Below are 13,544 nucleotides of genomic sequence, written 5' to 3'. Positions count from 1 at the left end.
ATCCATTAACTGGAACAAATTACACGCCAAATCAAATGTATCAGCTGAAACCGAAATACACAAATGCAGATACAGAAAGGTTGTGGCAAATATGGGATACAGATACAGGCATGACCGCTGTTGACACATTCACAGCGTAATAATAAACATAATTTTTTAATTTCATTTTTAACAAGTTTTTTTAAATGCATGTAATGAATAATTCATTAGAATATGATAATGCACATTGTAACAGAATAGAACAATCACCAAATTTTTTTTGAAATTAAAAAATAAAAGTAAAAAGTATAAAGTAATCAAACCAAAAAAGATATTTAAAAGAATTTTGGAAAAAACAGAATAAGGATAATGATATTATTTTAGATACACAATCGATGTACTGAAGAATAATCCGGTAAAATGAGTAGTAGGATAGGAAGGGTTGTGTGACTTTTTTTGTTACGTCTATATATAGATGAAGGTATATTTTCACATCTTCTATATATAGATGATATAAAAAATTTTTCTTACGTTTTTTAAGTCATGAATTCGTAAGAAAGCGCGACATTATTAAATAAATTAGTAATAAATATTATATACTAAACACATTTTAAAAAATTAACATTAATTTTAAAATAATTAATTATTTTATCTTTTATAAAAGAAGCTATATATAGATGATGTCAGATATTCCGCGATTAATTAAACATTGTTTAAATCCTGAATGGGTTAAACTTCAATTTAAAAATGAAGATTGTGAATTATTAAATGAATATGAAAGCCAAAATAAGCTAATGAGGTATAAATATAATGATAAAGAATATTTAATTTCATGGAATCAATGGAGTCATAATCAAAGACCTCATAAACGAGAAGAAGAAATTGAAAATAATGAAATGGAAATCATTGATGACATTAAAGAGGATGGAATTCCTAAATTTTGTAGAAAAACCTTTAGAACTAAGTTAGGAGCATATAAACGTAGAGTATTAAATCCTGAATATCTTAAACATCAATTTAAAAAGGAAAACTGTGAATTATTAAACGCTAATGAATATGAAAATGCTAAATCAAAACTGAGATATAAATATATTGGAAGTGATGAAAGATGCAAAGATAAAGATAAAGTTTATTCAGTTTCATATAATAACTGGCACACGTTAGGGATAAGAAAACATTTAGGAGATTATGGGAAATGTTCCGAATTCTTCAAATCTAGTATATACGAGAGAGTAAAAGAAATTAGAAATAATTATTTTCATGAATAAAAGATTCACTACCATAATGAAGTAAAAAATAAACTTCTTACGAAAAATTAAAACTTAGTTATGTTTATTATTTTATTTTTTTATTTTGTATGAAATGAGCGTCAAAACTAACAACGTTAAAAAATTAGGATTCACAAACGAGGAAATAAAGGATATATTAGATGAGATGTGTTATGAAGTTAGTAAATATTATTTAAGAAATTGTCAAAAATTTGCCGAGTTATTAAATGATTTAGATTATGATGGAAAAATGAATAAAGATGATGTTATAAATTTCTTATATCCCACATCTGAAGAAGAAAAACCTAAAGAACCCGATGTTTTCCCTGAATATTATGAAGAACGGATTAAAGATGATGAATACGATGAAATTGAAATTGAAAGACTGGAAAAAATAAGAGATGAAATAGATGAAAAAATTAAGGAATTAAGAGAAGTTGAAAAATATAATGAAAATGAAGTAGAGGGTTTAATGAATATCCCAGCTTCAGAATCAGCAGTTCAGAAATCTCATGAAGAAAGATATAAAAATTATGTCTCAGAATCAACACAAAATTTATTAGATGGCGAAATAGATGAAACACTTTCAGAAGAAGGTACTAAATTTATACGTAAACATAAGTTACAATTTATTGATAATGAAAAATACCCTTGTATCTTACTTTCACCCCCTCTCGATTCTGAGAAATTCAAAAAAGCTCTTAAAAACGTGACATATGCAACTAATACGATTAAGAAAGAAGATCATGATATTTACACAAATTATTATTTAAATAAATGCACAGGTGTTGATAAAGTTTTTGATTTATTAGATAAAATATCAAAAGAAACCATTGGAACCTATAAAATTTTGTGTGATTGTGGTTTCATTATTGAAGATACTAATAATGTTTCATATGAAAGAACAGCACCGAAGGAAGACGAAGTTGAAAGGTCTATACCATTCGTTATTAAGAACATAAAAGATATGAAAACTTATAAACATTATATTTATTCATTTATTTCAGAAAAAATGGAAGCAACCCATAAAACATCTTCTCATCATTTTATAGCTATTCATACATTCCTTTTCAAAGTTGTGAAATTAAATAAGACGGGAATTAGATTTAATGTATCAGGGTACGCATTCTTGAGTAAATTAAAATGTATTCGTCACGTCGCAGATGATAAAAATTTATGTGTTCTTAATTCATTTTATGGGCTTTAAAAAATAAACTTTATTTTTATTTATTTTTTAATTTTTTATTCTTACATAAATGAACAAAAACGGAACAGCTAAAATGAATGATAATCAAATTAGAGCAGAAGGTAGAAGGTTATTTAAACGCTTCTATAACATTCCTGATGGTGTTAATCCTAAAACTCGTAGAAGCTATTTAAATGAAGCAATAGATGCCTATGAAGGGTTTAACATTTCATCAGAAAGTGAGAGATTAGCGAGAATGTTAAATGTTAATATTGATTTCTATTATTGTGATCCTCACCCAGAAGACGTGGACATAAATAAGGTAGACTTTCCATTAGTGGAATCAATAATGATAGATCCAGAATTTGAAACAGTAAATATTTTATTAACACAGAGTCCATGTGGAAAACTTCACGCTGACAGAATAACAGACGTTGAAGCACTCACCGGCTATAAAGTTTGTCCATATTGTAAAGAAGAAGTTTATTCTATCCGTGATGATCCAGAAAGGAAAAACCAAAGAAGATTTTTAAAGCATTGTGAGAAATGTAAAGAAAATAATGGGAGATTAATTCAAGACGTTCAATTGCAAAAGACACAGCAACCATATGCACCACATATTACGAAACAGAAGATATATCAGTGGTTATTAGCTCATAATTTGCAGGAATATTATCAACCGACAAGATATTATATTACTTTTGACTTCGAAACATTAGAGACTAAAGAAGAATTACAACTTTCTGAGTGTGCAACTTTGAACGCTTACTTAAAACCATTCATGGTATCATCAACAGTTAAATTAAACGATAAAACATATACGAGGAATTTTTGCTTAACTTCGAGTGATTCTTTTATTTCTGATTGGATTGAGTTTTTATTTTCAACCTGTTCATTAGTTGCTAAATCAAATATTGAACAATATGAAGAATTAATGAAGTCTCATGCATTAAATGAAAAACAGAAGGAAGCATTTAAAAAACTTCTAGATGAGGAATTCAATAAAGTGAATATCATAGGTTTTAATTCGGGAAAGTTTGATTTAAATTTAATTCTTCGTGATTTAAACACTGCAAAATGGAAAATAAAATCAATGCTGGGTTCATCTTCACAATTTAAGCAAATCATTGTAAAGAAAACAAACGTTCCATATGAATTGAGATTTATTGACATCAGAAATTATATAGCGGGTGGGACATTAGACCAATTCACTCAAGATTTCGGAAACAATAAATCACGTGTTAAATCCTTTTTCCCTTATCAATTCATCACATGGGAGAATTACGAAGAAGAATTATATAAAGAGGAACCATTCACTCAAGATTCATTTTATTCAGCATTAACTCAAGAAACTATATCCGATTCAGATTATCAAATATATCTCAATGATGCTAAAAATTTTGAGAATAGATTAGAATATTTTATTCATTATTGCAATAAAGATGTTGAAATTATGATTGACCCAATTGATAAAATTATTGAAGAAACATTTGTTTATAAAATTGACATGCTTCATAATCTTTCTTTATCATCGAATGCTTCAATGATTCGTTACGCTTTAGTATATAAAGACTTTAATCCTAATGAAAAATATCCTGAGGAAGAGATAGAATCAAGTTTTGAATTAACGAAAAAGTATTGGAAATATAAAATTGAATCATATAAGAAACAAGATGAAAAAGCAGAAAGGGATACTAAAAATAATGTTTCAATGGATGATTTTCAATACTATCACGATTTAATCCTTTCATCTAAATGCAAAATGTGTGGTAAAGCGTTTACATATGCAAATAAACCAACATTAGATAGAATTGATAATGAAAAACCACATACAAAGAAAATTGTCAGTTAATGTGTTGTTATTGCAATGTCGTAAATCAAATAAAGATGAAGATGTTCAACGTTTAAGAATCAATTTAAGAAATTAGCATTAAAAAATAATTTACCAATGACTTTAGATTCAGTTGAAGCTTATCACATTCTCCGTAATGGAATTACTGGTGGTTTATCAAATGTTCAACATCGTTAATCTTAAAGGAATCACGCACATTAATAAACTTTCATATAATCCAGAAACTAAAACTGTATCAAATGAGGACACCACCAACATCATGACTCATTTCGTTGGAGTTGACTTTAATTCATTATATCCTTCATCATTTTCATCTAATCCTCATGATTTCATTCAATATACTGACCATAAAATGTATATGCCGGGAAGATTGAATGGTGTTATCATTTGTGATACAGCAACAAAGAAAGCAAAAGCACTGGGAATAATTAAGAAGAAAAATACTTTATTCGTGGCTGAAGTAAAGGGTCACATTGATGAAAAATACATTAATGATTACATAAACTTTTTACCGATAATAAGAAACTTAGATATTATCACAGATGAAAAAACAATTGGCAGTTTTATGTATAATTACATGAAATCAAACAATCTACCAGTTGACCAGAAAACAGAGGAAATTAACTCAGTTAGCATCAAACACAACCAATATCAACCATTTTCTTCTTATTATCTTTGTATCTAATAGACAGATTTCATTTATCATCGATGATATTCAATCAATTTTAACATTTACGAAAAACACTTGTTTTAATGAATTTGCAACAAATTTATGAACGAAGACAAAAGGCTGAATTAGAAGGAAATTTATTTTGCTTTCACTTAATGGATCATATGGTTACGATGCAATGAATACACAAAATTACGCAAAGACTAAAATAATGAAGCACAGAGGCACGCGTTGCATGTATGTCAAATAAGTTTAAAAACATAAGAGAAATAGGTGAAATACATATCAAGTGATGCTTAAAGATAGATTTTATAGATGTGATACATGTTACAAGAGGCATTCTTCACTTTAGATAATGCTAAATACTGGTATTTGGTTTTCATTTATGATTTTAATGTATAAATGCATGAATGTTAATCGTTTTCATTTCATTGAAGGTGATACTGATTCATCTTATTGGCAATCGCTGGCGACCCAAATCTTCCTAACACTCAAGCATTTCAAGCAACTGTTACCGATAAACAATTTTATGATAAAAACATTTTCAAATTCGCACCTTTTGATTTCTTTTGTTTTGATGAGAAATTAAACCTAAATTAAAGAATAAAGCTGAAGAAAAAGCACATGAAGAAAGTTATTGGGTTTAGCAATTGAGAAACAAGGTGATAACATGGTTGCTTTATGTCCTAAGTGTTATACATCATTCAACGGTTCAATTGATGGGGGTGATTTTAAAAAGATTGCACAAAAAATGAAAGGTGTTAGTTTACGACAAAATAAGCAATTAACACCTAAAAATTATTTGGATATAATAAATGATAAAGTTATTTTCGATGGTCAAATTAATTTACAACTTAAAATGGTCAATGACTCGCTTAACAATCGGTAAGACTGCATTAACAGGAGCACACACTAAGGCTGTATGTTGTGAAAATGGATGTTGTATGCCATTTATTTAATACAATTTAAAATTTTATTTTTAATGAAATGCCACAGAAGAGACAAAAGGAACCGTTAATGATGGTTTTGATACTATGATTCAAAGAGGTGGGCACCCTTAAAACACTTATTTTATTTTTATATAAATGAATAGCGTAGATTTAAAAAATTTAATTTATGATTTAGTACTTAATCAAAAATTTCTTACTTATTATGAATTAAAATCGTATCTCCAAAAACATGATAACAATATAACGGGTGATGATATGGATTATTATTATCCATATTATAAACATGAAATTTTGAAATATCATGATAAAATAATTTCTAAAATTAAAGACAAAATTAAAAATAATGAATATTCAAAGGGAAAAACTAAATCACAACTTAAACAGTTGAAAGATTTCAAAAATAAAGTATTAACAGAAGAAGATATTGATGAATTATATAAATTATATAATCCTGAGCCACAACAGCTAAAGGTGCAAAACGCCCTAACCCTTCAGACCATAAATGATGCACAAGCTTTAATTTATGATTCATTAGTTAAACCATATTGAGCCCGACTTTTAAATGAAGATCAACTTTTGGAATTCATCCTTCAACATAAACTCGAAGCGGGAAAGTATATCAAACCTTTATATACAGCATATTTAAAACAAATGAATAGAATACATCCAGAATTAATGAAGGAAGGAATGAAATCCAAAATCAAAGCGGATAAAATTAAACCACTTGCAACACCAAAACATCCAACGACAGTACAGCCTCCTCCTTCAGTTAATCCTTCATCATTCACTTTATTATATCCATTTCAAACATTAAAGAAGCAAAAAGATTTTAAAAAGGATTTCAAAATATTAAATAAACCAATTGACCCAAAAATTCAACCGTTAAAGGAAAAATTTAGTCGCCCTTCATTTGCACCATATCCATATTCATACGAAATAGATCATTTAGAATATTCAAAAGGAAACGTTACTTATTTATTTGCCATTAACATTAACACTAGATATTTATATTGCATTCCGGTGAAAGGGAAAACAGAACAGGAAACAAGAAGAGCTATACAATACTTACTAGATCATGAAAGAGTAGATAAATAAGGGGTGATGGTGATAAAGGATTTCAGGCAGCTATGGCTCATTATTTCCCACAAATTAATTTTTACTTCTCATCTTCTCCATATACGTTTCATAATAAAATAGTTGATGCGGTAATGAGAACTCTTAGAGATGCGTTAGGGGTTAACGGTCAGATATACTGGGATGGAAATCATGACTCCATCATACAACAGTTAGTATATATTACAATAATACATGGCATAAACTATAAACATGAAACCAGTGGAAATGAAAAATGATATTTCAAAGAATGGGAATATATTAGAAAGCAAATGGAAAGGTTAAATGATGTTAAACGTGAACAAATTAATTCGGGGCTCATGAATTTTAAACAAGGGGATAAAGTTTGATTCATCTCGATTATGGAAAAACTGATAAATCAATGACAAAAAGAAGACGAAGATTTGACACAATAGCTGAATTTGTTAGATATATTAACGGCAATGTATTAGTTGAAGTTGACAATAATTAATAGAAATTCCAATTTATTTTATTACTCCATTATATTTAAATAATATTTAATTTTTTATTTCGTAAGAAATGAGTGACAACAAAGCAGTCAAGAGTCCTGATTTAATTAAGATTCAGAGTCCTGACGATGAATATAAAAAGAAACTAAACAGAATTAAATCAAAAATATGCTATTACAAAAAGAAGCCGCAATGCGGTGGGGCTGATGCCCATAAAACTAATGGAACTGAAACGATGAAGAGAGGAAAGAAATAATCGAAAAATTAGAAACTTACCGTTCAATCTTAAACTGGGTGAAGCAAAAAATAAAAGAATTTAATAGAATAAATAAATTGATTGGAAGAAATGAATTTAATAAAGATGAATTTTTAAACTCAATCCAAATTTAATTTTTATTCCTCTTCGACAACGTCTCGAATAACTGAAGGTGTCACTATGTCACCATGTTCACCAGGTTATTTAACTTCTCTTAAAAATGATGACAACATGACATTTTGACAACACAGCGGGACGAAAGGAGGAAGGCATTTATGAATTATTTTTGAATAACTGAAGGTGTCACTATGTCACCATGTCACAGGTTAATTAACTTCTCTTAAAAATGATGACAACATGACATTTTGACAACACAGCGGGATTAATGCAAAAAAAATTCAAATCATACTTTATACTGCCTCATTTACAGGTATTTCATCGTCAGTAAATGAATCCTCATTATCGTTTGGTTCAACCTGTTTATATAATCCTTTCATTTCTTCTTTCAAAACATAACACCATGTTTGTTTACCATCTATTCTTCTCTGTTTCCTATCACATTTATCCTTAATGCTCATTTGGAAATTCTTGTCTTTCATGTCTGATGGTTTGCAGAATAGAGCATTTTTACAACGTCATACCTGCACACAATTCATCATAATGTGTATTTATCCATACATCTAAAGGATTTGTTGATAATTCTATTAAATCTTGTTTGGCTTCAGTCATCGGTATGATTCGTACATTAAATGATGAAAGGTCATATTGCATAAAATACGTCAGTAAATTATCATAAAATTCCTTTGTGCATGAATTCATCAAATTCTTGAAGTAATCAAATTGACCCTTAAATTTACCATTAACCCTTAAAACTACGTATCTTCTGTCTCCAACTTCAATTTTGACAGGGTAGACGTTATTAGTTACCAAAATGAAATTGGCAACATTCTGAGCAGTTCTTCTGGTTGATTCTTTTCATTAATTCTAATCTCATTATCCGTAATAATTGATTTCAAAGCGTTGAAGTTTGCGAGTCTGTCTTCACCTACATTCTTGAGTTCATTAAGTACAAGAAACATTTTATTCTCAACTACTGAATTGAAATTACCCGTTAGCTCACCTATTTCGGTAATGTTTTTACATGAATAACCAGCGAGAAGTTCAGAAATAATGTCTGTAAATCTGTTTTTACCTGTTCCCTGAAGTCCTTTCAAAATAATTGCTGTTTCATTCTTGATTCCAGGATGTTGAATCATTGATGCAATCCAGCCGAGTATGTATTTATACACTTCATCGTTATTATCACAAATGGCTTCTTTAATGAAATTCATAAACATCTCAATTTTTGAGTAATCTACTTTTTCGAGAACGTTGTATTTATAACCTTGAAACGTTGAGAAAACATCTGGAGAATCAGATTTAAAGCAAACACCCTTAACGGTTAATGAAGACAATTGATTTAGTAGTACGTCCCATGCTGTTATTGTTTTACCTTCTTCTTTAAATAATTTAATCATTTTGAGTGACTCTTTCATGTTTGACTGAAGAACGAATGATATTTGATTCATTTTGTCGTGGATATTATAGTCCTTTTGAATGAAGTGTTTATTTCCACAATCTACAAAACGGATTACACGTGATAAATCCTCAATTACTTCAGAACTGTTTTTATACTGATGATTTTCAGCTTTGCGTCTAATATCCATTATCAAAAACGAGTCATCAAGTTTGATATCAAATGTTATTTTTGGCTTACGTAATAAAGGTAAAACATATTCATCATAATATTCCTTTTGGTATAGTTTTAGAATCTTCACTAAAACAAATGGAGAAGTCATTAAATGTGCATATCTACTACGTGCTTTTTCAAAATTACTTTTTGCATTTTCAGTTAAGCTGCAGAAGTTATAAACGTTATCGTATGCTTCATTAATTAAATGATCCGGTAACGAATTAATTGCTTGAAACAGTGTGAATAATGTTATTTCTTTTTCTAAATTCATGTTTCCACCGTCATTATGTACTTCAAAATCACTGATGCCATCAACTATGCTCTGGGCAAGTTTATCGTCAATGTTTACATCTTTGTTTTCATTCATAATAGTCTTTATTTCTTCGTTCTTCTGTTCAACTCTTACCTTAATATTCAAATCATTTAATATATCATTCACTGTTCTAGTTAATGTTGAATCGTAACTTCCACGAATGAATGAGTATGTATTGATTGGTTCTGTTGCATTCTTGCGAACTCTTGAATCAGCCATAACCACTAAAGAACGCTTTGAATCATCCATAGAAGTCATTATGTCAATATCATAATCATTGCAGGAATAACATTTAATCATTCTGTTCGAAACTGCATAGAAGAAATTAGTGTTGCAATAAATGTGAAGACCTCCTGAAGCGGTTTTAACGATAACATCTTTATCCGAAAGTTTTGATAGAATGTCTTTTCTAACTGTTTCTTTAAGTTCATCATTGTACGATTTATTGATATCAACATCTATAATCGTTAAATTTGAAATTTTATTTACTAATAAAGCCATACCAGTTTTCCTTCCTCTTCCTCCATCGTGTTTGAGGTAGTTATGTAAATCAATCTTGTTTTCACCAATTCTTTCGTTGAGGGTTTTAGTTTCTGCCACAACTAATTCCTCAGCTAATGAATCAATAACTTTTTCATCAGAAACGATATAGTTGCTGTTGTTGTTTGTTGCTGTCATTTATATAGGAATAAAAAAATAAAAATAATTTTAAAACTAACTTTATTTTTGGGCTGCATCATATTTCCAGGACTGTTGTCAAAATGTCATGTTGTCTCATTTTTTCAGAGAAGTTAAATAACCTGGTGACATGGTGACATAGTGACACCTTCAGTTCTTCAAAAATAATTAATTATTGAATAACCTGAAAACATTAACGTAAACATGAGACTTTGTCTCCGGACTCTTTGAGTCACTTAACGTAAACATGAGACTTTGTCTCCGGACTCTTTGAGTCACTTAACGTAAACATTTATTTCCAGGACTGTTGTCAAAATGTCATGTTGTCTCATTTTTTCAGAGAAGTTAAATAACCTGGTGACATGGTGACATAGTGACACCTTCAGTTCTTCAAAAATAATTAATTATTGAATAACCTGAAAACATGAGACTTTGTCTCCGGACTCTTTGAGTCACTTAACGATAAAATATATTTTTGGGTCATGGGCTATGCCCCGCCACGTTGCGTCTTTATGACAAAAATAAATGGTTCATTTACTCACAATATTTTTTTACAAAACGACCCCAAACTTTTAACTTCTTTTCTGCAGTTTCTAATGCTATCTTAGCGAGTTCATATTCTCTAAATTCTCTCTTTAAATCTTCTTGTTCCCATTGGTCTAGTTCGTATGGAGAATCTCTATAACTATAATATATCTCACGTTCATGTTCATTTTGTTTTTCGCACATTTTTCTAACTTCTTGTTCGAACAAGGTTTAGCATTCTCTACTGTATCTTCAAGTTCTTCTTCATCTAATTTCTCATGAACTTTCTTGTCTATGGAGTCCATAATATCTTTGACATAAAATGCATACTTTACAGAGCACCATTCAGCAACAAAATGAACGAGGTCAGGATGTATGTAAATACCTTTGAATTCATTTATAACACCCCTAGTAAGCTCATAAAATGCTTGTTTTGAGGTTGAGCCACTTTTGGCTCCACCGTATTCTTTCAACCAAAACTCAAGAATTTCCTGCATTTTAGTACTATTGAGAAATCTGTTTAAATGGTTTAACCTTTCCGCTTCTCTTGCCATCTTTGTTGCATTAATGTAACCATCCTTGTCTCTACGTAAGACTTCAATACCGTTATAAGTGCCTTTTGTGAATGTTTCGCCATTAGATTTGTTCGTGAATGTTTTTGCTTCGACTGACATTTCTGTTCTTACATACAAAATAAAAAATAAATAAAAATAATTTTAAAACTAACTTTATTTTTGGGCTGCATCAAATTTTCGTAAATGTTGTCAAAATGTCATGCTGTCATCATTTTTAAAAGAAGTTAATTAACCTGGTGACACATGGTGACATAGTGACACGTTCAGTTATTCAAAAATAATTAATTATTGAATAACCTAAAAACCATTAACGTAAACATGAGACTTTGTCTCCGGACTCTTTGAGTCACTTAACGTAAACATGAGACTTTGTCTCCGGACTCTTTGAGTCACTTAACGTAAACATTATTTCTGCAGTTCATCCATTACTTCATTACCTAATTAATTACAGACATAAAATATATTTAGTTCATTCGGTAAGCCTTGACCCAAAGGTCTGGGCTCAAGCACATTCAATGAACGCGGTACCATGCGAATACAGTCACAAATGGTGGCATGTAATCTTTACCCGAGCCTGTTGGATTTGTTGTGAAAGTGTGTGAATGATTTCCTGCGGTTCCACAGAAAATACCTGTGCTTGAATCTACTGGGTCAGTTGAAATATCAGATCTATTCATTCCCTGTCTATTCGAACCCGCTGCAAGATTTGTATAACCTCTTTTTGTTATTGAATGTGAATGATTACCTGTTGTGTTTGTAGTTCCTGTATGAGTGTGCGGTGGAAGGTTTGCTTCTTTAATTTTCTTCGAACCTCCTGTTTGCTTTGAATATCTAGCACAGTATAAGAATTTATCTACAATCTGCTTCCACATACCAAAACCTAAAACTGTTGCTGGATTTGTTGATTCATTGACGTATAAATAGAACCAACAGGATATAATGTTTGAAGTATTTCATTTTTCATGCTTGTAATCACATCATTTACTTCCGACTTCTTTGCATAATTTTCATCTACATAAGTTTTATCTGCTTTAAGGTCTAAACATCCTGAAACCCATCCTGTATCGGCTTTAACTTTAAAAGTCTCCGATGTCCATTCATGATACCATTCAACCTTTTCTTTAATTTCATTATCTTTTTCATCAACATAAACCAAATTTGCCTTCTTATTTAACTCACTATCCACATATTCCTTATCCACCTTCTTCATTATGTCATTTAGGAAACCTTCTATGAATTCCTCATTTAAATTAAATCTTCCAATCTTCAAAACTTTAGGAAATGCATTTAATGCGTAATATCTCTGTTCTTCTGGTGGAATTGATGTTATATCATCCGTTATTCCTTTAATTTTTGAATTCATAAATAAAATTTCTTTTATATTTGATATCACTGCACCACCTTTGCAAACGAATTCGAAATGGTCATTTTTCAATACTATCTCCAAATCTCCATATTTCAACCTTTGCGTTTGTTCTGCCGTCTTTGAATTATATGCATATATGGCGTATGTAATGGTCTGAAGGACCTGGGTGCTTTGCGCCTTAAGTTGCTGTTGTTTAATCATTTATTATGATTTAAAAATAAATATTTAATCTGTTATCTCATCAGCTATTTTTTCTATTTGAAATTGCCATAATATTTCATTCATAAATTCTAAATCACAATCAAATAGGTCAGTTATTCTAAATTTAATATTTGATAAATCTTTTGAATGAAGAATAAATGAATTCCCAGATAATTGAAACGGATATGATAAAGAAAATGTGTTTAAGTTGATGGATAAAATGTTTTGTATTGATGGGTAAGAGTTAGGGTCTAATGTTTGATGTGAAAATCTCATTGGGGTATTAACTTTATCACATTTGATTAAAATGAAATTGGAACCGGTGTCAGAATACAAAACATCCCCAACATCTTTTTCAAAATTTAATATTCCCAACAATGAACGAAGATGAGGAGTACAAAATTTAATTT

General features: G+C 29.7%; 1 protein-coding gene and 5 pseudogenes across 6 annotated transcripts, besides 2 other annotated features; 2 read left to right on the top strand and 4 right to left on the bottom strand.

The window, feature by feature from the left end:
- Nucleotides 1–137: part of a mobile genetic element that runs on past the window's edge.
- Nucleotides 138–1,156: 1,019 nt separating this feature from the next.
- Nucleotides 1,157–13,544: part of a mobile genetic element that runs on past the window's edge.
- Nucleotides 3,527–4,802, top strand: TVAGG3_0867140 (annotated as a pseudogene). The gene has a single exon. A coding segment is annotated over exon 1 (1,276 nt).
- Nucleotides 6,041–7,540, top strand: TVAGG3_0867130 (annotated as a pseudogene). The gene has a single exon. A coding segment is annotated over exon 1 (1,500 nt).
- Nucleotides 8,155–8,473, bottom strand: TVAGG3_0867120 (annotated as a pseudogene). The gene has a single exon. A coding segment is annotated over exon 1 (319 nt).
- Nucleotides 8,535–10,467, bottom strand: TVAGG3_0867110 (annotated as a pseudogene). Its single transcript has one exon. A coding segment is annotated over exon 1 (1,933 nt).
- On the bottom strand, nucleotides 11,127–11,666 carry TVAGG3_0867100 (KilA, N-terminal/APSES-type HTH, DNA-binding family; the record flags this gene model as incomplete). Its single annotated transcript, XM_051249899.1, has 1 exon — nucleotides 11,127–11,666. The coding sequence occupies one exon, from the start codon at nucleotides 11,664–11,666 to the stop codon at nucleotides 11,127–11,129; it is 540 nt and encodes a 179-aa protein (XP_051085374.1).
- On the bottom strand, nucleotides 12,080–12,777 carry TVAGG3_0867090 (annotated as a pseudogene). Its single transcript has one exon. A coding segment is annotated over exon 1 (698 nt).

Source organism: Trichomonas vaginalis, chromosome VI (genome assembly GCF_026262505.1).
Source record: "Trichomonas vaginalis G3 chromosome VI, whole genome shotgun sequence".
In the NCBI taxonomy this organism is placed as follows: Eukaryota; Parabasalia; order Trichomonadida; family Trichomonadidae; genus Trichomonas; species Trichomonas vaginalis.
Note: the sequence above shows the minus strand (reverse complement) of the source record. Positions and strands in the feature narration are given on the sequence as shown.